General features: G+C 34.9%; 2 protein-coding genes across 6 annotated transcripts; both read left to right on the plus strand.

Moving 5' to 3' along the window:
* Positions 1 to 68: 68 nt before the first annotated feature.
* Positions 69 to 11,147, plus strand: LOC117794093 (protein no-on-transient A). Of its 2 annotated transcripts, none has more exons than XM_034634573.1 (5): positions 69 to 506; positions 1,946 to 3,218; positions 4,481 to 4,825; positions 4,888 to 4,949; positions 10,813 to 11,147. In XM_034634573.1, the coding sequence occupies exons 1-5, from the start codon at positions 159 to 161 to the stop codon at positions 11,083 to 11,085; spliced, it is 2,301 nt and encodes a 766-aa protein (XP_034490464.1). In that variant the 5' UTR covers positions 69 to 158; the 3' UTR covers positions 11,086 to 11,147. The 2 variants fall into 2 exon arrangements, with proteins under 2 accessions (XP_034490464.1, XP_034490465.1); XM_034634574.1 differs by lacking the exon at positions 10,813 to 11,147 and adding an exon at positions 6,315 to 7,140 and having other exon boundaries at positions 70 to 506.
* A 1,925-nt stretch (positions 11,148 to 13,072) lies between these two features.
* Positions 13,073 to 25,399, plus strand: LOC117794336 (furin-like protease 2). 4 transcript variants are annotated; one of them, XM_034634966.1, is made up of 17 exons: positions 13,073 to 13,165; positions 14,833 to 15,881; positions 15,942 to 16,046; positions 16,121 to 16,196; positions 16,281 to 16,411; positions 16,932 to 17,066; positions 17,431 to 17,590; positions 17,979 to 18,282; positions 18,483 to 19,679; positions 20,707 to 20,894; positions 21,303 to 21,459; positions 21,520 to 21,794; positions 23,146 to 23,428; positions 23,493 to 23,692; positions 24,149 to 24,445; positions 24,511 to 24,737; positions 24,799 to 25,399. In XM_034634966.1, the coding sequence occupies exons 2-17, from the start codon at positions 15,018 to 15,020 to the stop codon at positions 25,195 to 25,197; spliced, it is 4,998 nt and encodes a 1,665-aa protein (XP_034490857.1). In that variant the 5' UTR covers positions 13,073 to 13,165; positions 14,833 to 15,017; the 3' UTR covers positions 25,198 to 25,399. The 4 variants fall into 4 exon arrangements, with proteins under 4 accessions (XP_034490857.1, XP_034490858.1, XP_034490855.1 ...); XM_034634967.1 differs by having other exon boundaries at positions 16,281 to 16,402; XM_034634964.1 differs by having other exon boundaries at positions 16,121 to 16,411.
* The last annotated feature ends 100 nt before the right edge of the window (positions 25,400 to 25,499 follow it).

The raw sequence follows: 25,499 nt of genomic DNA on the forward strand, positions 1-25,499 counted from the left end.
AAAAGCAATCAATAATCGATAGTTTACAACATCCCTGATAGATATAGAACTGTTTCAATTCCACTGACGTGCTCACTTTTATTACGATTCAGTTTCTGTGCAGAGCTGAACGGATTGTGTAATTGAAAGTTGTATTATTTTCTCTGGCAAATTTTGTTATGGAAAATTCGGTGAAAATGGAAATTTCCAGGAGTACAAGCAGTACACCAATGCCACAACGTCAAGCCCGACCCAACAATCAGCCGAATAAGAATCTTGGCAAGCACATCCAACAAAAGCAACTCGATGGCTCCGACGGTGGCCCTGCTGAAAAGAGACAACGCTTCGGCGGCCCTAACAATCAGAATGGTGGTGGTGGGGGAGGCGTCGGCCCTGGCGGCGGCGGCCCGAATCAAAATAAGAATTTTGGCAACAAGGGTGGATTTGGTGGTGGAGGCGGTAATCGCAACCGCAATCGTGGCGGCAACCAAAATAGGTCGAATTTTCAAAATCAGAATAATGTAAACGTAAGTACATAAAAAAAAAACGCCAAAAACGCAGTCTTAATATATCTACATGAAAATGAACGATTATCAAAAATGTAGTCTATTCCACTGATTACTGCTTAAAGCAGTTTTTAATAACAATTTCCTTTTAATAACGGCATTTAATTTTTACTGTTTGTATCAAAAAGTGCGTGCATGTTTTTGAGTGTGTGTGTATATACATGCACAGAGCGCATGTGTGTATGTACATATGTGTGCGTGTCGTCTTGAAAATTTAAGGCCTTCATTGAAATAATTACAATGGCCGTCAACGCGATGCATATTTTATGCGTTTGAGTGAATGGCAATTCTAAATTATGAACATGATTTTTATTATTGAAAAAAACTAAATTATTCACATACTTTTTCATGCTGAGTAACGCATACATGCATACATATGTACATGTGATGTGTATGTATTTGTATGCTTGTATATACATACATTGGGTTGTATTTTTTGTGCAATATTACGAATTTAATTGCATACATGGGAATAGGCTTTTTAAATAAAATTTGCATAGCAAATTTGTGGTAACATTTGGTTTTGTGTTCGTTGAACTTGCTACCAAAAATTTTCTCGATACAATTCATCTTACACACACGCACACACATAGAACTGTACCGCATGTATGCATTATGTACAGTATATTCGTCTCATGTTATTTGTTTCGCTCGCACGAACGGCGTTGAGTTCAAGCAGCTTGTATTGTTGTACGCACTGCTTCGTTCGCTGTTTCGCTTGTGTGTGTGTGTGTGTATGTATGTTATACGTGCATACTTTTGATTAAAACCGGCAAACGAATGATTTGTCCATATGAAACAAAAAAACATTGTTGTTTTGGGAGAAGGGTGGGCATCTGTCAAATTTAATTAAGTATGTATGTATCTAAATATTGAAATGCATACAAATGTCAATAACCTTCATTTTTGTTCATTATTTGCTTATTTTTTTGTTTTACCCTTATCTTTTGGAGCTGTTTGTTTGGCAAACTGAAAGTAAGAACAATTAATTTTGTTACTCGAGCGCCATGTTTGATCTAATTTTTGTTTCTCTCGTATAAGCATTTGCACTTGCGTTTGTGCAAACTATGCAATTTTCTCTCTCTGTCTGCCAACTGCTGGGCACAATTATTGCTTTTCTGGGAATGAAACGAAATGAATATGGGATAATTGGGGTGGGGAAGCTCTCTGTGTTTATACAATACAATACATACAAAGTATGTACAATAGAATCCACATACAGAAACGCTTGCATCGGCAAATTTTTGGCTGCTTGTTGTTACTGTGAGTTGTGGATGTTGTTCTAAAATGTAGTTTAAATGATTGCGTAGTATAAATCAAATCACATTTATTTCTTTCTTTATAATACTCACTTGAATGTATAATATATATATATATATATATAATACACACATATATAGCAAAAGTCGAATGCAGAGCCACCAAAAGCGGACGGAGGAAACATCAATGACAAATCTAATGAAGCTAACAACAATCCCAATCCAAATCAAACCAATTCAAATTCAGCCGGTCAAGCTCAGGTCCAGGCACAAGTTCAGGTGCAGCAGGCTCAGGCTCAAGGTCAAGGTCAACCTCATGGCCCACCTCAGGGTCAAGCTCATGGCCCGGCTCAGGGTCAAAATCAAGGGTTTAGGCCTCGTGGTGGTGGTGGCATCGGTGGTGGTCACGCTGGTGTCGGAGGCGGCGGTATGGGTGGTGGAGGCATCGGCGGAGGCGGCGGTGGCGGCAACAATGGAGGAGGAGGAATTGGCGGCGGAGGAGGATTACGCGATAGAAATCGCGGATCACGTGGTGGTGCTGGCGGAGGTGGACAAAATTCTGGAGGTGGCAACAATACACTCCGTGGCGATGATTTCTTTATTGCCCAACGTTTGCGCAGCATTAGCGGCCCAACACATGAGCTACCACCGATTGAGGTCACCCAGGAGACAAAGTTCTCTGGACGCAATCGTCTCTATGTTGGCAATCTGACAAATGATATCACCGATGAGGAGTTGCGTGAAATGTTCAAGCCATATGGCGAAATAGGCGAGATATTTTCAAATCTTGAGAAGAACTTTACATTCCTTAAGGTCGATCATCATATTAATGCCGAAAAGGCCAAACGCGCCCTTGACGGTTCCACCCGAAAGGGTCGCCAATTGCGCGTCCGTTTCGCCCCAAATGCAACCATATTGCGTGTAAGCAATTTAACACCATTCGTGTCCAACGAACTGCTCTACAAGTCCTTTGAGATCTTTGGACCCATCGAGCGGGCAAGCATTACGGTCGATGATCGTGGCAAGCATATGGGCGAGGGAACTGTTGAGTTTGCTAAGAAATCATCGGCCAGCGCCTGTCTACGTTTGTGCAATGAGAAATGCTTCTTTTTGACGGCCTCGTTGCGTCCGTGCCTGGTGGAGCCAATGGAGATCAATGATGACAACGATGGATTACCAGAGAAGGCAATCAATAAGAAATTGCAAGAGTTCAATCAGGAGCGCAGCGTTGGTCCACGATTCGCCGATATGAATTCGTTTGAGCATGAATATGGCTCACGATGGAAGCAATTGCATGATCTATTCAAAAGTAAACAAGATGCTCTCAAACGTGAGCTCAAAATGGAAGAAGAGAAGCTCGAAGCTCAAATGGAGTACGCTCGCTATGAGCAAGAAACAGAGCTTTTGCGTCAAGGTCAGTATAAACAGTGGGTAATGCGAGTATAAAAACCTATTCAAAAAAAAAAAAAAATTCCAAAAAGCCTTTATTATAACTCTTCGGAGCTAGCCGAAGTTTTTGATCTCTATTTATACACGCATTCGTGTTCATATTCCTTTTTCCCTACCATAAACCCTATCAAAAGAATTAAATTTTGATTTCTGTAATATGCGATAGTAATGAAAACTATCGATAACACACTTTAATTAATTTAATTCGTTAATTCTCGTATTATTGCTTTTCTTTACCTATTGTTTATATTCATTTTAAATAATCTTTTGTCTGTCTGCCTTTCATTCGATGCTTACGAACATTTTGTTAACTTCACAATCCGTATGTCTATATTCCGTTGCCCAATTGAGCTTTGTGTAAATCCCAACTAACATAGAATATATTTAAAAATGTGCTAATTATTTTATTTCCCTATCGAAAACCCAATGCTAGTATGTAAGCCTAACATTAATCCTTTTTCTAATTTTTTATTCATGAAACTTTGAATTCTTCGGGGGGAGTTATAACTTGGGAAATGGGTTCGCCTTTTTGGTGAAATTTTTTTTGGCTGGTATAAATGATAGATTCTCGTTTTTTTTTTTTTTAAGTATAACGGCTATATCTCTGTATGATATTGCATAGATCTAAGAGTTTTTCTCTGATTATTGACATTTGAAGTCAGTCTTAATCTTAAAATTTAATGAAGGTCAAGGTACCGATTTATCAGTACAGACCTGTTTTTGTTATATTTGTAAGAAATCAAGAGATTTCTAGAGTACTAAGTACTATAATTGCATATCTCAAGGCTCAGTGATAGCCTTACAATTTTTGGCTGGGATTTGATTAATTATAATCAAGGAATTATGCGGGAAACTTAGTCAGTATTTTAAGGGGGTGGATTATAATAGCTTAATATGTCATAGACATCAATTTTTAATGGGAGCACATTCATTATATATATCTAATATATATGTCTGTATGCTTAAGGATAAATGTTCCTAGTGTGAACACATCATTATCGTGTTAACTTGTACATTCTACCGATTTATCTATATATATATATATATTTATATATATACATATCATTTGATTTGGTGAAAATTGTTTGAAGATTTGATTTTTTTCTGGGAGATTACCGTGGTGTCTGGCAAAAGATTACCTGGTTCCTGGTGGTTTCATCATACAATGTCATCATTTCATTATTCCTATTCTATTCTTTACGTTCTAATACCTAATTAATTTTCTAGAATTAAGAAAACGCGAATCAGATAATGAGCGCAAGAAAATGGAATGGGAACTGCGTGAAAAGCAGGCCGAGGAGATGCGCAAACGTGAGGAGGAAACCATGCATCGTCATCAGACCGAGATGCAGAGTCGTATGGTCCGCCAGGAGGAGGATATGCGTCGTCGCCAGCAGGAGAACACATTGTTCATTCAGGCCCAACAGTTGAACTCGCTGCTTGATCAACAGGAAAGCTTTGGTGGCGGTAATGGCGGCAACGGCGGTGGTGGAGGTGGTGGCAACTCCAACTTTGATAACTTTGGAGGAGGTGGCGGCGGCAACAGCAACTCACCGTTCGAGGTGTTCCGAGGTAAATATTTTGCTTAAATCTTAATCATATATAACTTCTGAACGTGATCACATTATTTGTAGGCAATAACAACAACAACATGGGTGGTAATAATGCCGGACAAGGTCCCAACAATCAGCAACAGGTATGTATATCCACGTCCAGGTTTCCTTTTTGGTTGAGTAACTTGTGTAAAAGATACTCCCAACATTTGCCCCGAGAGGTGGCAATATTAATCTGTCATTATCTCACATCATCCGGTTAAATTTCATTTCTTAAACTACTCGAAATTATTTAGATAGCGCGAGTGGGAAAAATGTCTTGGAAGATTTAAAAAGGGATTAGTAAAGTATAAAGTTGGGGGGACCGTATGGTTTTTCACGTTAAGGGGAAGAATTTGTGAATTGTACAAATTCTTAAAGCTACAGTTTGTAACTTTTGTAGAAAGAGTTTGGATTCGTTCTGAGTCAGCAAAATGTTCCAGAATTAGAATGCTGGGTTCCTCACGATAATATGAGGAATTTGTAAATGTTTATATTGCAAAAAATCCTGCAACTTTGGTATTTTTATGAAAAGCTTTTATTGAAAATAAACGCTCGCTTAGGTTTTTTTTCTCAGTCTGTGAATTATCTTGGAGTCCACTTGATTTTATCTGGTTCTTTGAACATTCTTAAAATCTTTTTCATAGTATGATTTTTTCATTGGAATTCAAGTGTAATTGCAATCGATTTACCAAAAAAGTGTACTTGCATTAAGTCCAAACATACATTCTTACTGATGATAAAAATAAATTTAAGTAAGAAAGCAGAAACTTTTTTCCGAAATTGTAATAAAATGTTAAGTTGTAGCTTTCTGATTTTCTAATGTAACTTAACTTGTCAAATTTCCACTGTAATTGATTAATGTATTTCAAATGCCAACGCTTCAAGTTATATTTATAGTAATTATTATTTACAATGAAGTTAATTGAACACAACAATTAAGATCTTAACCTCGTGATGAATCTACATTTATTACTATATACATGAGTATTTACACATTTATGTATATAGGATATATACATACTGTAATACAAATGATTGTTTCTATAATTTATAATCTGAAAGTTTAGTTGAATAATTAACGGATGCAATGTCTGAAAACTTAATGCGTGACTTGCGATTCCCTTTATCTTTGGATGTATTTGAAGTATTAAATATATATATACAAATATATAGAGAGAGCTCAGCAATGGGAAGAAGTAGTTTTCGAATGGCTTTTTAACTAGACAACATAAAGGCCGCTTTAATAGCGTGCCACATGAAACGATATGGTGGGTGGGTAGTTGGCATGTGGCAGATGCCGCACAACATTTGGAATTATGTTATATTCCCTTCTATAATTACGTCTTTTTTTTATTATTACTTGCTTATGTCTAAATGGGCTCTAATAAATTAATCTAAAACAAAAACAAAACCCACAGTAAAAACTCAACTGAACGAATCTATTGTAATTCTCCTTGCTCGAATAGGATGGCTTCGCTGCTTTTGAATTTGGGGTTAACAATATGAACCAAGGCGGCAATCAACGTGGAAATAATGGAGGCAATAATGTTCCATGGGGAAGACGTCGTTTTTAAACACGATCCCGATATCAATCGAATGGACCACATACACACACATATATAAACAAACGTATATCCATACATGAATATACATAAATATATATATATATTTATAGGCATAAATATATCTATATCTATCTATATATATGACGACGCAAATCGAGATATTTGCTATCGATTTACGCTCGTTTTACAACTTAATTATTTGTTTGTGAATGTGAAAACAAAAACAAATGAAAAACATTTTAACACATCAAGTAAAAACATTATAATAATATCTATTGCTGCACGTAAAATAAAAACAAAACTTATAATATATACAAATAGATATATATAGATATTATTTGATATAATTAACTCTCAAATATGTCGTCAAGTCTTTTCAATAAAGAAAATGTGAATATCATAACTGAATGAAAAATAATGAACAGATCTACAAAAGAATGAACTAGTTGATGTCATCCAGTTGGGGCCGAGATATACCCCCTCTATTTGTCTCTCAATCAATATCTGAAATATTATAAATTTGATTTTTGTTTTATTTTTTTTTTTTATAATATTTTTTATTCTTTTGTGAAATTATCATTGTTCAATCTTCTTGATATTTTTTCAAATATAAGCTTATCTCTATATAGAGATTACACAATCTAATTTGCTAACAAAAAAAATGGCGTATGTGTACAGTTGTGTTCGAAACAACTTTTGGTGAGTATGCAGTGAGTTAATTGGGGAAGGGAGAGGAATGGGGAAAAAAATATGGGGAAAGTTATATGCGATATCTCAGCAAACGCTTAATTCTAGATCCACAGATCGTTGAGTAAAATTTAAATTAATATTAAATATTAAAATTGCTTTGGGAATAACTTATTTTATCTGGTTTTACATGGATTTTATTGGGAGATTAGATCATCATACTAATTAATCTTATTAAAGACTGCTTAGAGGCGATTAATCGTAATGTTTTTTTAAAATCCACTGCTAAATTGAAATAAAATTGCTAAAAAGAGCTTGAAAATTTTTTTTTTATATACCTATAAAAACGCATAATTTTTTGAACAGATTTAGGACTAAGGATAAATTACGTAAATTAAACAAAAGTTTTTTTTAACTATTTTATTTCAACAGCAATGATATTTTGACAAATTCGACGACACCTTCGACAATATATTCAAATATTTCGAGCCCTGAAATCTAAAATCCGACATCTTTGTCGACATTCGACAAAATGGATTTTCTCATACATTGCATTCAATTTCCCAGCTTTTGTAATTACACAAAATCTAAATCTAGCAATAAAAAGAAAAAATTGTAGCATCATTTTCTAAAATTGCTAGATTTATAGCTAATAGCAATTCAACAATTTTTCTAGCTTTTGCAACTAAAAAAGTGCTAAATCTAGCAATAAAATTGCTAAAATTGCAACACTGGATACATTAGTCTTTTATGAAACTTATCAAAACTTTGGTCAAAAATCGAAAATAAATTGGAACTCCAAACAGTCCCGATAAATCTTAAAAACATCAATTGGATAACACTTATTTACCTATTTTCATTTGGATATGGGGAAATGATGCTGGGAGCTCCAGTGTTCGTAAAGGAAAACTTAAATTTTATTATGAATATAAGTATTTATGGATACATTTGGAATTGGGGAATAATAATCAAATAATGGAAATTGTTTTTTTGGTGGGAGCGATGGGAATACGCATCGAATCTATTTAAATACAATGTGGCAAATCTTCAGAATCTCGGGAATTTCTTGAAACATACATGTATCCAGATGAAAGTTCCAAGTGGTATTTGTATACCGATATTATATATTTGGATATATAATTAGCAAAAGGTATGTACGGATCGCAATCACCAATGTCCCATAATTTGACACTTGGCAAAACAACACAGTCATGTGAATGTTATGACAACAGATCATTATATGCCCTTGCAGAGAGGGTCCTAAAATGTATATTATCAGATCTTTGATTAGCTTAACAAAGTCATGTAATAGAATGCATACATTCTATTTAAATAATGCTTTACTTGTACTGCAAGGGTATCACTTTTTCGGTCAGACCGAACATAAAATGTTCTCAACTGTTCAAAATGTAGTTTTCTTTTTGCAGATATTTTACTTTCCAGGGAATAATGTAATCGACAAATAATAGAAATAAATAAAATAATAAAATTTGCAATCGGAAATCTTGAAAAGTAAAAGTACAAAATTTGTTATGAGCTGATTTTTTAATGTGTATTGAATATCTATATTGTATATCATCGATTCTGACTCTTAATCGACTTTCAAATTATTTATCGTTGCATTTGCATATGAATACGTTCTATGTGTATGTGCGTACATATGACGTCTATTTTTAGATAACTTCCATTTTTGAAGTCACATCACGAATACAATTACGTACTTTGATACTTGAATTCGTTTCTATTTGTTAATTACGTAACATAAAAATATATAATAATAAAAAAGGTTACTTAAGATTTGTTTAATTAATAAGCTTGTATCCTGCATAATTTCCCATTGTTATTGATCATATGGGGAATATAGCTCCGAAATCAAACTGTTTTAACAATTTGGCTTACATAAATTGCATATTAAATAATGGGCATTACAATATCATAAACAATTATATATTATCAAACATGGTTAGTGATCCATTTATTTTCCTATAATTGCACAGAAATCACACAGTGAGGAAGTATTGACTAACGCTACATGCGTACTTATATGTATTTACATACATATCTATTCGTATGTTTGAGCTTCAATCGGGATCGCAAAAAGGAGTTCATTTAAAAAAAGAAATTAAGCCCAAAAAATTTGACCTTCAATGACTCACGGCTTATTTCAACCAGCACAGAAAAATTCACCTTAATTAAAAAAAAACATCAAAATGAGTTAAAAACAGTTTGCTAGTTTTAAATTATAAATACAACTTAATTTTTGTCTTAAATATTTTTATTAATTTTTTAATAATCTTAAGCTTAAAAATCAACTGGAAATAAAGTCAGCTTATTTTAACCTGGTAATAAATTCAATTCGAAAACTAACTAAGCATACGAGTATAAAATAAATGTATAATATTCGGTACTTTACCGATTCTCGTCATAACCGATTAGGCCTATTTGGTATAGATTCGACCAGCTTATGGCTCACATCTGGCGTAATTTTTTCCCATTACTCAACTAATGCTGTATAAAGATCCTTCTTCGTAGATATCTTGGTGGAATACAGAGTGACCCACAAATTCTTAATGACATTCATGTTAAAAAACTGAATTACCCTTTTTTGTGGTGGGTATTCCGTAAAAGGATCGATTTTTATATAAAAACAATAATTTCCAACTTTAATTTTTATATAAATACAGTTTGACTTAATTTTTATTTTTTGATTATAATTTTTAATAATTCAATTAAAAGTACGATATATTCTTAAATTTTTAATATAAAAAGTAAAAATTAAAATTGAATTACCATGTAAACATTTTTTTATAAAAAAACTTATTTTTTAACAAATTTTTTTATTTCCATATTAATTTTTTTATAAACGCAACTTTTTCTACATGAAAACACTTTAACATAAAAATAGGCTTAGAGGAGTTGCTGCTATAGAATGTTTACTGTATTTAAAACGGGAAACTGTATTGTAATAAGTTTGGAAGGAATATAAAATTTGAAAAAAAAAATGGTGAGCTAAAAGAGGATACTATGCTGAGATTTAAGACGCTTAGATTTTCAACTAATAATTTGTTAATACAAAACGGATAACAATAAATAACTCTCAAAATTGTATCGGTACAATCATTTTAGTTTTCGGATCTTTGAATGATACACAAAATTTGTTTCGGTTTTGGTAAATATGAAAATTTCGTTCAACGGTACCTGTACTGGTACCAGTATTATTTCCTGCATTAAATGGATTCTATGCGATAAATAACAATCGTATTTCATCAGTTATTAGTCCCTACAGAGAGACTAGAAAGAAATATCATTGTGATAATATATCATACCAGTCAATATTTGATTCATTGAACTTGGATCTTGTATTTTTAATTTCCTCATGGAACTTGTACTTTGAATTCCCTTAAAATATCCCAAACGAGAAAAAATTCCCAGTAAAAATTCGAATAAGCGGCAATCGTAATGCGCTGATTATGTATAGGCTCTACTTTAATTTTAAACTTACAATTTTTGGTTAACCAATGGGTTGAATTCAAGTTCTAGTTGCCTTTGGCTAAAAAATAAGCTTAAATTAAATAAAAATAAAAAAGCTAATAATAAAAATATGGCTTAAAATAAAAAAAAGTATCAAATTCTGTTGCAGACATTTAAGATTCCGCTCTTATTTCGATATGTATAAGAAGAACGTTTGATTAATATAATTTTATGTTTACAGGAGGCAAGTTCGCTTGGATCGACAAGATTACTCGGGATATTCACCGATGGCTGCAAAAATTTCTTCAGTTTATCATGTGTAAATTGCAATAATTGCCTTGTGAGCAATTTGCACTTTAAATTTGTGCGAGCACAAAAACCGTTACAAGTTGAAAATAAAAAAGAGACTGTTATTGCAATTGAAACGTTTGAATTTGTATTTTATTTTACCATTGGAAACGGTTTACAGGAACTTCAATACATAAAACAACTGAAGCCAAGCGGAGATATTTAAGACGACGGAAGCTGTTGAATGAAACTGGCACACAAACCCCATAAACAATAAAACAAAAAAGAAAAGCAAAAAAAAACCATACTCCTAATGCTGCCGGCACCGCCATTGGATGCTGCTGCTCTGCCCGCAAAAGGAAACTGAAACTCGACGCAATTGTGACGCAATTCAATCACGTTGAACTATCTGCACTGCTCTTCAATACACATGTAAGATGTACAGACAGACACACATACATTCTTATGGATGTATTTATTTGCCATTGCGATTGTCTGTCGTGATAATAACATGCCAAGTTTATAAGGCAGCTAATGTTTCAGTTTGATTTGTAACACAATTTTGTAAAAGTTTTTATGGGTGCCATTTTGTAACGTTCTTATACAATGTATGACTTATTATATATGGGAATTAGCTGATTTTCTAATGAATTTCTAAGCGTTAATACTACCATTTAAGCCGACTTTAAATTACAATGACAGGTTTCAAAAGTAAACTTCTCTAAATGAGGTGTTATTAAACTAGATTTGCTGCTGTATAAACTTAGTTATTATAGAGCCGCACTACAGCTTTAATTGCTCTGTTTGATAGTTTGTTTCATCGTTCGATGCTCTCTGAGCAAGACAGCGGGAGATTGAGAGTGGCAAGCAATAAATGAGAGAGTAAAATAAGTGATTATTTCAAAGTGCTGCTGATTTGTGAGCGTGCGCATTTTGGCCGTGACTGATATTAACGGTAGCAGGTAACAAATTTAAATAACAAATTAAGCTGGTTTTACAAATATACTATTATATAATTAATTTGCAATATACACATGCATATGCATAAATAACGTTTTATATGTTGGCCAAAGTTGATTTAGTTATTTTAGGTGGCGTATTTATGTTTCGCAAAACAGACAAAAGGTGGCGCCACAGTTTTTGAAACGTTTGGCAACAATGGTTCTTAGAAAAAGGACAAAACCCATTTTGAGTCCTTTTTAAAAAATGCCATTTTCTCCAACTTAGATGGTTACAAATTAAAATAGCGCATGTATTTTGGTTAGAATTTTGTTGAATTTATAATTTTTGATTCAAATCAATTAATACAAGCTCACCGTCGTAGGGTGATAAGCACCCGACAAACATTTATTAAATTTATCACCTTTATTTAATCGTATTTATAATTTCAATGGTTCTTATTAAAACATTTTACAATTGCTGAACAATTAAATTTTGTTATTTAAATTGTGCGCGATGGCCGCAACAATATGAACTAGAATCAGCTGTTCACAGGATGAGCCACTTGGTTGCTGAAATAAGGATTAACTGAAGACTTTTGTGTCACCCTGTGTGGGTGCATTACCACCTCAATACCTACTTACATCTGTCTATGTACACGACTATAACATCCATAACTAAGTATGTAAGTGTCTAATAATTAGTGTTAATATTTAATCATGTGCATTTGGCAAATAGAAAAAAAATTAATACAATTTGCTTACGCGAATCTTGTTTGTCCAATTATAAAAAACCTTGCTTTGTGGACGCTACCCCTCTTCTTTGAATGTCAGCTCAAGAGAGCGTCATACAGATAGAGACAGACTTACGTGTATATGTATGTTTGTGTGCAGATGTATAAGTTGGCTTTAAAGTTGCATACGAAACATGTCTTAAATGTGTGTTCGTCTGTATATGTATGTATGTATGTGTATTGTCTGCAAATATGTGTGTGTACATACATACGTAATACTAATTAGTTTTGGTTTTGTTACAGCACGGTTGCGTGTTATGTTTTGCATTTCATTTTGTTTTGAAAGCTCAAAAGCTGTGCTTTCATGTGTATTGATGCACACACACACTACTACAACTATTACGACTACCACTACAAGCACTATCTGAAATCCGGTGAGTAAGAGACTCTCAGCGCTATTCGAATTTCAGTTTGTATGTACCTTTCATATACGTACTTATGTATGTATGTATGTACATACGTATGTATTAACTTCAAAATAAAGTTCAGTTTAAGCTGGAGCGCAGTCGAGGTTGCGTCGTTTGCTCGTTCGGTCGGTTCGCTCCGCTTCGTTCCGTTCGGTTAGTTCCTCATGGTAAGCACGTTCTCCTTCAGTGGTGTTGATAAACTACTTTTGGTTCAATCAGCACCACCAACAACAACACCAACAACAAAAGTGACTGCAACATAAGTACATAGTGTTGTACAAACATCTAGCATACCTACGTACTTCTGTATGTACGTATGTATGTAAAGTGAAGAAATGCATCAATATATATGTAAATACAAGTATGCCTACAATTATAAATGGGTAATCGATGTATACTTATACATAATTATGCAAATATTAATATATGCAAGCATACAAATGCATTGCCAACTTCTATATTAAATTATGTACATACATTTGTCTGCATATATGTATGTTCACCCACAATTCAAACACACACACACAAACGCGCGCTTACTGCTATTGCTTCTTTTTGATTTTGTTTTTGTTTTGTACTGTTAGTGCGAATTTTTTTTTGGCTGTATTTCTGTGGAAAGAAAAAACAAGACTTAGTGATTAAGTGCTGGCATAAATGAACGTGTGTGTGAATTTTATAACAAAACAAAAAAAAAAAAAAAAAAATATATATATATATATATATATATATATATATATGTATGTATATGTGATCTATTAACACATACACATACACTGTACATATATAACCATGAGATACTCTTGTTGCGGTTGCTGCGCTGCTCCTGTTTGTTGTATAAACGAATGGCACAGTGAAATAGAAACCGGAATCAGTATCAATATGTTATATTGTTTATACGCACAAAAGTACTTGTTTCATGCAAATACATACATACATGTTTATTTAATGTATTTATATATATGTGTGCGTGTATGCTTTGCAGACGTGCCTGTATGTTTGTATGTGCTAATGTATGGGAGCATAACACAAGAGACACCCCAACAAACAACAAATTATCAATAATGAAAAGAGTAATTTTGTTCAAATGAATATAAATGAAGCACGTACACGTATACGCCTGGACGTGTACAATCATACAAAGATAGACGTATAACGTTATACACATACGTTATTTATGTACTATATGTACCTGTTTCCATAAACTGAGGATATGCCAACTAATACACATGCACACTTAGATACGTACATACATACCTACATATATAAAACGGTTTCAATTTGACGCTTTTCTTTATAAGTATGTGTTACTCCAGACACAACACACACACACACACACTTCGCTGATCATTATTTGCATTAAACGGGGATTTTTTATTTGCTATAAATGTGAATAAACAATTAAATAAAATAAGTAAAGTGCAAAGTAGTAAACATTAATCAGTTGAAAAGTACTCAGATAAGTGCATTTATAAATAGGTAAGCGACTGCGTTTGCAGTTTCAGTAGCTTGAAAACAACACAACAGTTAGAAAAAAAATTAAGTTCGAAGTTAAGTTGAAGTTGATGCCGCAGCCATTGAAATGTTTACGAATGCGAACACAAGGAAGCATCTAAACATTTTATGCCCACAAGAGAGCAAAACGTGTAAGAGAGCAAGTGTCAAGAGTCAAATGAGTCACATTTCCGGAAAATATACAAACATGTAATGCAAATGCAAAAAAAGAAGCTTATTTAACTTTTTAAGTTTAAGTGTTGTTGAGAACATTAACTAAATAATTTATGCACACATACTATATAAACTTAAATCCATCAAATTTCTATTTCTCGCGTTGTAGATAAACCAAATCTATGAAGATATATGAAATCTGGAGGATACAACAAAAAATACATAAAACTAAATACACTCACTCTCACGTAATCGAAATACATGCACAGAAAACTGGAGAAACGAGAAGCAATCTCAATACAAATACTTAAAAAAGAAATAGATTATATATATAGTATCTAAAGAGTGTTAAATATGCTTGATAAAAGCATTGATAAAACAATAACCGTCGAATTACCATTTTTTGTGGAACGAACGTGTACTGATTGCGATACCAACGAGAGCATTAACCTGCGACCAGAATCAGAATCTAAATCGAAATCATCATCATCATCCACATTCACATCCACAACATCAAGATCTACAGAATTCCGATCATTAGGAGGAGCAAGTGCATCGAAAGATTGTTTAGAAAGAAGAAAGTGCTGCAAGATCAGCAGATGCCATCCAAATGCAAAACTAAAACTCTACAGAAATATCTATTTATGCAAATGTAATCGAATGGCAAAAAGCTGTATATATTTTGTATTAGTTTTAGCAATTTTAAATCTAAGAAATACTAGTGCTGCTTTTCATCAAGAACCACAACAAGAACATAATAATTATAATAATACAATTAATAATTATAATGATAATGTAACTCAAAATTCAGCTGGTGGATTACTTGATAATGCCAGTGAAATAACTCCAAGCAACAATTACTCGATATATCACGATAAATATAAAACTATAAAATACCCAGATCCAAAATTGATCATCGCTGAGACTGAATCTGAATCTGAATCTGCATCTGCATCGGAGGCTAGTAATACTCACAACAGCAACAACAATATTAATGCCAGTGTGAAAAAGCAAAAGAACAACAACAACAAGCAACAGCAGAAGAAAGTTGAAGAGACTGAAGAGAGGCATCATCTGTTGGGAGATTTAGATACATTTGGTACATATAGTATACCAGATGAACCGATCTATACTAATGAATTTGCCGTGCATATACCCGCTGGCAAATCTATCGCCGATACCATAGCCGATAGATACGGCTTCGTTAATCGTGGTCAGGTAATTACCGGTTGAATTATAATTATTTACAGATCGTTTTCATTGATATCTAATCGATAGATCGGTGCCCTTGACGATTATTATCTGTTCCAACATCATCGCGTGTCAAAACGTTCGCTTCGCTCGAGTCGCAAGCATCACAGTGCCTTAAAGTCGGAGTTCGAGGTGAGTCCATTGACTAGGCACCTTCACGCTTGACCTTTTTGCGATTTATGATCGTTATTATGTGTCTCCATTAGGTGAAATGGCTACAGCAGCAGCATGAGAAGATCAGACATAAACGCGATGGCCCCTATCAAGATATACCCACCTACAGTCCGTACAATATTTTACGCCAGCCTAATGACTACGCTCTCGATCCCATTACGAATACGTATCCCCCTTTTTCATATTCCCCAGACCCTTCCCTATCTTCAACAACATCGCTTGTGGGTGGAACGCATTCGCCGCGACTCAAATACCGAGATGTCACGCCTCTGCTCATCTTCTCTGATCCGTTGTTTAAGGAACAGTGGTATTTGGTGAGTAAAGTATGTAATCATGCCGTCTTTCATCTTATTCTTCATACATATTCATATACAAAGTACGATTTGTTTTAATTCGAGCAAAAACTCTTAATACCATTATTGTTTCATGTTTACAATCTTATAATTCAGTTAAAAGATCATTAATTCCGATTTTCACTGTGTATCGATCAATTTCCGTTAGCTAATGTGCTTGTAAATTGTATATATTAGAGATTAAACTCTTAAAAAACTTAATGAATTAGGTACATTAGTTAAAAAAGAGATAAAAAATCAATAAGTTATCGGTATCTTATGTAACTAAAACTATTAGTCAATTCAAAGTGTAGTGTTACCAATAGTTCAAATATATCAGATTTAATAAGTGCACTAATATCGTATTGAATATGTATATCACACATACACATATCTTTTCCAGAATTGGCAAATATATATATATATATATATATATATTACGTTATATCAAAACGTGGTAAACCTGTATCAAATAAAAGAACATCTTATTTTTTATACGTTTCTTTCGAAGAATGGAGGTGCTAAGGATGGCCTGGACATGAACATCGTGCCCGCCTGGCAGAAGGGATACACTGGCAAAGGTGTCGTCGTGTCCATTCTAGATGACGGCATACAGACAAATCATCCAGATCTCGCTCAAAATTATGTAAGTATATAAAATATAAATAATAGTAAAATAAACTTGGATCGAAAATAAATTTGACATCATTTTTTTTTTTGTTGAGTTTTACCAAAACGTTGAAATTATTTATAGTAATTAAGACAAAAATTGAGAAATACAATAGTTTTGTATGATAAGAATTTAAAAAATATCAGTTTATTCTGTTTCCAGGATACCCCATCCAAAAATATTATATGTAAGATTTTTCCACTTTTAGCATTCCGATTATTTTATTTAAATTTTGTTTTTCGTTTTTTTTTTTCATGTTTAAAACTTATTTGCAATCCATTTATATAGCATTAAGTACATGTGTACGCCTATATTATATTTATATTTTTCATCTTGACAGGATCCAGACGCTTCCTTCGATATTAATGGCAACGATTCAGATCCAACGCCACAGGACAATGGTGACAATAAACATGGCACCAGATGCGCCGGCGAAGTGGCAGCTGTTGCCTTTAATAACTACTGTGGAGTGGGCGTGGCATATAATGCCAGCATTGGTGGTAAGCATGAGATAGAAACATATTTGTTTACTAGCAACTAGCTAAATGAAAAAATACCAAAAATAAAACAATAATAATAGGCTCATTATGCTTATAATAAGAACAACCAGATTATAGGTTGCCTAATAACATACAAAATATTTTTCTTATTCAATGCTAGCAGCAAAGGTATTTTTTCGATATCAGCGATAGAATCTTTATTTTATTTTTTATTTTCATTAAATATATATATATATTTTTTTTTGCTTGAACTCGATTTGTCTTGTGTTTTTCGAAAATTTGAAGTTTTAACTTTAGCATATCCAAAACCGGAACTTATATTTGTTTCGGTTTGAGTTTCTGATTTTTATATTATTATGATAATTTTATATATCATATTATTTTTCAGGTGTTCGTATGTTGGATGGCAAAGTCAATGATGTGGTTGAGGCACAAGCCTTGAGCTTGAATCCCTCGCACATTGACATTTACAGCGCATCTTGGGGGCCAGAGGATGACGGTTCCACGGTCGATGGACCCGGACCTTTGGCACGTCGGGCTTTTATCTATGGCGTCACCAGTGGACGTCAGGGTAAGGGCTCCATATTTGTGTGGGCCTCCGGAAATGGTGGACGCTACACGGACTCGTGCAACTGTGATGGTTATACCAACTCCATTTTCACACTCTCCATATCAAGCGCCACGCAAGCTGGGTAAGATGAGCTTAAAACCAATGTTTAAATTATATATACTATAATACATATTTAAAGAAACTAAAATAAGAATGAAAATATATATTTTATATTTTATATTTAATTTTAGTTTACTAATATCATTTTTTGATTACAATTTTTCCGAATTATTCGTATTATTTGACGAAATTCTTATAAGTACTTACTCTTTGATATTGTAGCTACAAGCCATGGTATCTGGAAGAGTGCTCCTCCACGCTGGCAACGACATATAGTTCGGGAACACCTGGTCACGATAAGAGCGTGGCAACCGTTGACATGGATGGACGTCTGCGTCCTGATCACATTTGCACGGTGGAGCATACGGGCACCTCGGCATCAGCTCCCTTGGCCGCTGGTATCTGCGCCCTGGCGCTGGAGGCGAATCCAGATTTAACCTGGCGTGATATGCAGTACCTTGTGGTGTACACATCTCGACCGGGACCACTTGAAAAGGAGAGCGGCTGGACACCGAATGGTGTGAAGCGTAAATACAGTCATAAGTTTGGCTATGGATTGATGGATGCGGGTGCCATGGTTACCCTGGCGGAGCAATGGAATTCGGTGCCGCCGCAGCACATCTGCAAGTCGCGGGAGAACAACGAGGATCGCAATATCGCTGGTGAATACGGCTTCACGTTGGCCACCCACATGGATGTCAACGGCTGTGCCGGAACCATCAATGAAGTGCGTTATCTGGAGCATGTCCAGTGTCGCATCACATTACGTTTCTTTCCGCGTGGCAATCTACGGATTCTACTCACCTCACCGATGGGCACAACGAGCACATTGTTGTTTGAACGACCACGCGACATTGTCAAGTCCAATTTCGATGATTGGCCATTTTTGAGTGTGCATTTTTGGGGCGAGAAGGCCGAAGGACGTTGGACACTCCAGGTGATCAATAGCGGACGTCGTCGCGTCAATCAACCGGGCATCTTATCAAAATGGCAGCTCATCTTCTATGGCACCTCAACGCAACCGATGCGTCTCAAATCCGAGTTATTGAACACTCAATTGCGCAACAGTCCCGTTGCCAGCAATCCGTTCATCTTCTCGTCTGCCTCCAACATTGGCCAGCCCGCCAACGAAGGTGGCAACTTCAATACGGATAATTTTGCCGGATATCTCAACTATCAGAATATCTTTAGCAGCGCTGGCTCCAGCCCCGAGGTGGCAACTGCCACTTTGGATGGACACAATGTAACCACAACGTCGGTTGACCAACAGCAAGACCAACAACAACAGCAGACCCGTGCTCCATTCAATGGGGACAACAAGCTCATCATGTATTCCTGTGATGCCGAATGCGGTACTCTCGGCTGCTTTGGTCGGGGTCCTACACAGTGTGTGGCCTGCAGTCACTATCGCCTGGATAAGTAAGCATATAACTTATATATTGTTTTTTTTTTTTAGGATTCTTTATGCATAATTCGTTTACGTTTTTTAGACCTTTATCTCTTTTTAATTTTTTTTCTACCTACAATTCGTGAACGTTTAGAATAATTACAGTAAGAATTTCTTAAACATTTTCCTCCCTCTGTCTCGCGATTAATTTAAAACCTTACAATTATAATTTTTGTAAAGTAAGGTTATTCTACTTTTCTTTGAGATTCGTGAACGTTTCACTGTCTTATTTCGGGAAAGTACGTGGCAAAAATCAGTTTTGAGTTGTTCCGTTTAGCAAAAATTTAAATGTGGTTCGATTGAGAACATTATAAATGCAACTTTTAATCAGTATATCTTTAAATCGAGGTCAGGTTTGGTAACAAACTTATTTTATTCTGTAAACTGACTTATATTTAAAAGTAAGTTGATAAAAGAAAAATTTATGATCCTATAATTTTGGTGACTTTTGATTTTCAAAACCGAGTCCAGTCGAGTCCACCAAATCTGACTTTTATTTTTATACCCGTTACTTATAAAATAAATAAAAGGGTGTGTTGTTGATTCTGTGAATATTCAAGAAGAGGTTTAAAAATTTAAAAGTATGCGTTTCATGGGAAAGGGAAATTAACGGCAAAAGGGAAATATAGACCTAAGAAATTGCAAAAAAAATTATATTTATTTTTTCCTGAAATTTTTTTTTAACTTAACAAAAAAGTTTAATTTTTTAAATTTATTATCGCATTTATATGTTGAAAAACATGAAACTTTGCGTTTGAACGTTAATTTACGCCCTTTCCCATGCCACGCCTTCTTTTATTTTTTGGTTGAAATTTTCTTTACAGTGTTAAGAATATATATTTCAAATTTTTGACCGGTATCTGACCGGCTTAAAAAGTTACAGATTGTTGCCACCTAATTTCCTAAAATACGCCATAGTGCATTGGTTAAACATTCTTGAACGTTTTACTGTCTTCGTTTTACTTATTGCTTCCTTGGTTTTCATCTTGTCAATTGCAGCACCTGCGTAAGTCGTTGTCCTCCTCGCTCGTTTCCAAATCAAGTGGGCATCTGTTGGCCATGTCACGATTCCTGTGAAACATGCGCCGGCGCCGGGCCGGACAGCTGTCTCACCTGTGCACCCGCTCACCTCCATGTCACCGATCTCGCCGTCTGCCTGCAAGTCTGTCCCGATGGTTACTTTGAGGGTAAGTACAGATCGAAATTGTTAACCAACCAATTTTGAAAGAGTTGATTTTGTTTCTGAGTAACTTTCAAGTTGACCTTTATTTAGTAAAAACGATGAAAACAATCGACCTTTATTATTGTTTTTAAGCTCAATCTTTAACACTCATTGTTAAACTTTTAAAAAATTAATCTATGATTTAATTGTATATATCCGATGATAGCAGTTATAATTTATTTTTATTTTGATATTTTTTGTATTATATTATGATTATAATCAGCGATAAAAATCAGTCACATTTTTGTAGTTCAAAATTTCATCTATAAAAATCATTTACGGACTTTTATTATTAATTACTTATAACTAAAATCTCTCTCCTGACTAGTGATTATAGCTAATAAAAAATATATGAATATTTATTATTTAATAGATGTAAAAAATCGCACATGTGTGCCGTGTGAGCCGAATTGTGCCTCCTGCCAGGATCGTCCAGAATATTGCACCAGCTGTGATCATCATCTGGTTATGCATGAGAACAAGTGCTACTCCGCCTGTCCTCTGGACACATACGAAACAGAGGAGAACAAGTATGTTATATTGTTATACTGATCAAACTGATTAGCTGCTGATAATTCGAATAATTGCAGATGTGCCTATTGTCATTCCTCCTGTGCCACATGCAATGGAGCAACCGAGAATGATTGCATCACCTGCCGTCCCAGTCGCTATGCCTTGCAAAATAAATGCCTCAACAACTGCCCCGATGGTCATTATGCGGATAAGAAGCGTCTCGAGTGCTTGCCATGCCACGAGGGCTGCAAGACCTGCATCAGCAATGGCATCTGCACCGAATGCCTGCCCAACTGGACGCTTAACAAGAAGGAAAAATGCAGTGTGGCTGGAAGTGAGATCTGTGCGGATTGTAAGTATATCAAGCAGGGAATCAAACTGAAACAAATGTAGGTTACGGTTTCGGATCCGGTACGTCCCGAAATAACTATTTCGGTTAAAGGTTCTATTTCAGTTTTTATCTTTCGTTTCCGGTATCAGTACCGGTACGTAACGGTACATCGAAATAAACTGACCTAAGGCAAAAAACGAAATTAAAAATATTTGAACGCAGAATGCATTTAGAGGCCAAATCATGATCAAAATGACATTCCACTTGAAAATCGGTTCAGTTTTGATCAAGTTATGACAGTTTGAAGTTGGTCAGACTGCGGACTTAGCCACTTTACAAGTCCAAATTTTTTTTACAATAAAATGAAAGGTCTCAGAATCAAGTTTAAGGTGTTGTTTTATACTAATAAAGATAAAAGGAGTTGATTAAAAGTGAAAACTTGAGATTTAAAATTTGGTTTTTTCAAAATTTCAAAGGGGGGACCCTTACCATCGAAACCGAATCTAGGGCGAAAATAATTAAATTTTCTAAATGAACAAAGTTTGAATACAGAATAAATTTAGAGGCCAAATCATGATCAAAATGACGTTCCGTTTGAAAATCTATTCAGTTTTGATCAAGTTATGACAGCTGGAAGTTGGACAGTTCGGTTACGGTTTCAGTTCCGGTACTAAAAATGAAACGGTTAGTTCGGTTGACGGTTCCTGTACCGGTTCCGGTGTTGTTCCCTGATATCAATTGATTACTCTTGGGTTTATAGTTAAACTTAGCATTTTGTATTTCAATTTCTTTGTTCCCCGTACTGGAAATAGTGACTTAATTTTCGAGCTTACCCACAAAAAAAGAAAAACAATTATTTGTTTTAGTTTGTTAAATATTTTTTTTATACGATTTATCGATTAATACTTCCATGAAACTCAACTCTTATCTCATTCAGCATCAAAATTGAAAAATTCAGTTTTTTCCGTCACTGTGCCTTATGTTTCATACTCTTCCCTTGACACTTTTTCAAAACTTCAAATTGAGTTCTTTTTGGAACGTCAATTTTATTATTATTTGGTCTCTAATTTAATTTTTGGTTGGTTCCAGTAAAAGTAAATATTAATTTTAAATTTTCCGTAATGATAATGTAGCTTCACTAAATATTTAGTCGAATTTTTAATTTCTTTTTATTTTCTCGACGCTTTTTTTTTTGACGAAATGTCGAATATTAAGATTTTGGTCGCAAAACCAAAATTTTTTGTTACAAAAAAAAAAAATACAAAATTCCTTATCAGTGTACGCAATACATGTTAACGTATCAAAGTATCTAAGGTATTTTTGTAGTCGTGCGCTCTTGTCTTATGCGTTCTTACTTTGCTTCTTGTTGCAGCTGAGTTTTATAGCCAGAAGGAGAGCGGCTGCAAGTCATGCCACAGTTCCTGTGAGACCTGCAACGGACCATTGTCTAGCAACTGTTTGTCCTGCTCTCAGAATCGTTTGCTGGAGCAGAGCAGCTGTGTGAGCGGCTGCCAGGATGGTTACTACATGGAAACGGGTGTCTGCACGCCTTGCTTGCACACATGCACCCAATGCGTGTCGCGTACCAATTGCAGCAACTGCTCCAAGGGACTCGAACTACAGAATGGCGAGTGTCGCACCACCTGTGCCGATGGGTAATTTAATTGTACTTTTTTTATTTTATTGTTAACTCGTAACCAATTAAATATTCTGTTGCAGTTATTATAGCGATCGCGGCATCTGTGCCAAGTGTTATCTCAGCTGTCACACGTGCAGTGGACCTCGTCGCAATCAGTGTGTGCAATGTCCGGCGGGTTGGCAGCTTGCAGCTGGCGAATGTCATCCGGAATGTCCCGAGGGTTTCTACAAGTCCGAATTTGGCTGTCAGAAATGTCATCATTACTGCAAAACATGCAACGGTAGCGTACTTAACTATGTTTAAATTCGCATGTTCACAATGTTCATCGTTGTACTTAAAAATTTAAAATGGATCTATTAGGTTTCTTGGAATGCGAATGTGCGTTACAGGCAAAATATAGAACCGCCGACCACATAAATCAACGAATCGATATAGCCATGTTCGTCCATCTATCAGTTTGTCTCTCCGCATAAACCATTTCCTAGAGAAATTTCGATAATTAATATTATGAATAACTAAATTTAAAAACCAAAATGAGCAATAATGTTAAAAGGATATAAAGATTAGGAACAAATAGTTTGGCAAGGCAAAAATGGGGCTTTAAAAATGAACTTTATTAAATATTTTGGTTAGGTCACAAAAATAGGTCAAAAAAGAACATAACATTTCGTTTTTTCTTTTTAATTTTTTTAAATTTTCAATCATAATAGTTTATTAATATCATTGATGCTTTTAGGTGCTGGTCCATTGGCTTGCTCCTCGTGTCCGCCACACTTTATGCTCGATGGTGGGCTCTGCATGGAATGTCTCAGCTCCCAGTACTACGATACAACAACGCAAACTTGCAAAATATGCCACGAGTCGTGTCACTCGTGCTTTGGTCCAGGACAATACTCGTGCAAGGCGTGCGTTGCACCCCTTCATCTGGATCGCTTGAATAGCCAGTGTGTGCCCTGTTGTCAGGCCAAGAGTCAAGAAAAAACTGATGCGACTGCGGATGAGGAGCACTGTTGTCACTGCGATGCGGAGTTGGGTAAAGTTTTAAAAGAGCAGCCAATGTGCAGAATAAAGATAATATAATTTGTTAATGACTTGCAGGTGAATGTAAAAGTGCATCAACAGGTGGCAAACGTCGAACAGTTGTCGGCACCGACAGTATTTTCAGGAGTGCAATCAGGGATAGACATCAAGAGTTGGCCAATGATGGCAACAGCGGCGCCTTTGTCTTCAGACTTGACTCACCGCTAACAGCCATCACAGCAATTGCGGTGGCCATTTGTTTGCTAATCATCACAATATTCTCAATTATATTTGCCGTGCTACAGGTATAAAAAAAGTGCATCCACTCAATAAATCTCTTAACTATCTTATATTTTGTATTTGCAGCGCAATAGTAATCATACATCGCGCAAATCGGTGAGATATAGGAAAATCAATGGTCGAAAATGCAATGCTGGCAATGAAGCCAGATTTATATTCAATGTGGATGAGAATGCTGATGATACAGATGATAATACCGATGATGATAACGATAATGATGATTTGGATGTCAATAGATTGCTGGCAAACAACAAGAGAATTGTTTACGAACAACAACACCACAACAATGGAAACGAATTTTTTATGAAAAGTACAAATGATATTGATGCGATCGAGTTTCATGGAAACAAAGGTGTCAAAAATCCCAATATGAACTCTGATTGTAGCAGTCCCACGTTTATGAATCCGCCAACAAGCAGTAGCAACAATAGAAGAATCAACAGCAGAAACAATGTTCAAAGCTGATTTTTGAATAATTCCAATGTGAATATACCAACAGCAACAACAACACCAACACCAACAACTTTGATCCTGAATTTCTTGCTCTGGACTAGTAAATTTTAACCTTACTTGAGGAATATATAGCGAATCGAAATATTTAACATCCGAAATGATAAAAATTTATATGTGATTGTGAATTGTTTTTATATATATATATATTTGTAAATTTAATGTTTGTATTAAATTTTTATGAAAAATGTTATGTCAAGTTGAACAATGGAGTGTTTTCTCTTGTTATTTTTATTTTTTACTTATTCAAAGAAAGG

This window comes from Drosophila innubila, chromosome X (genome assembly GCF_004354385.1).
Source record: "Drosophila innubila isolate TH190305 chromosome X, UK_Dinn_1.0, whole genome shotgun sequence".
NCBI classification, from domain to species: Eukaryota; Metazoa; Arthropoda; class Insecta; order Diptera; family Drosophilidae; genus Drosophila; species Drosophila innubila.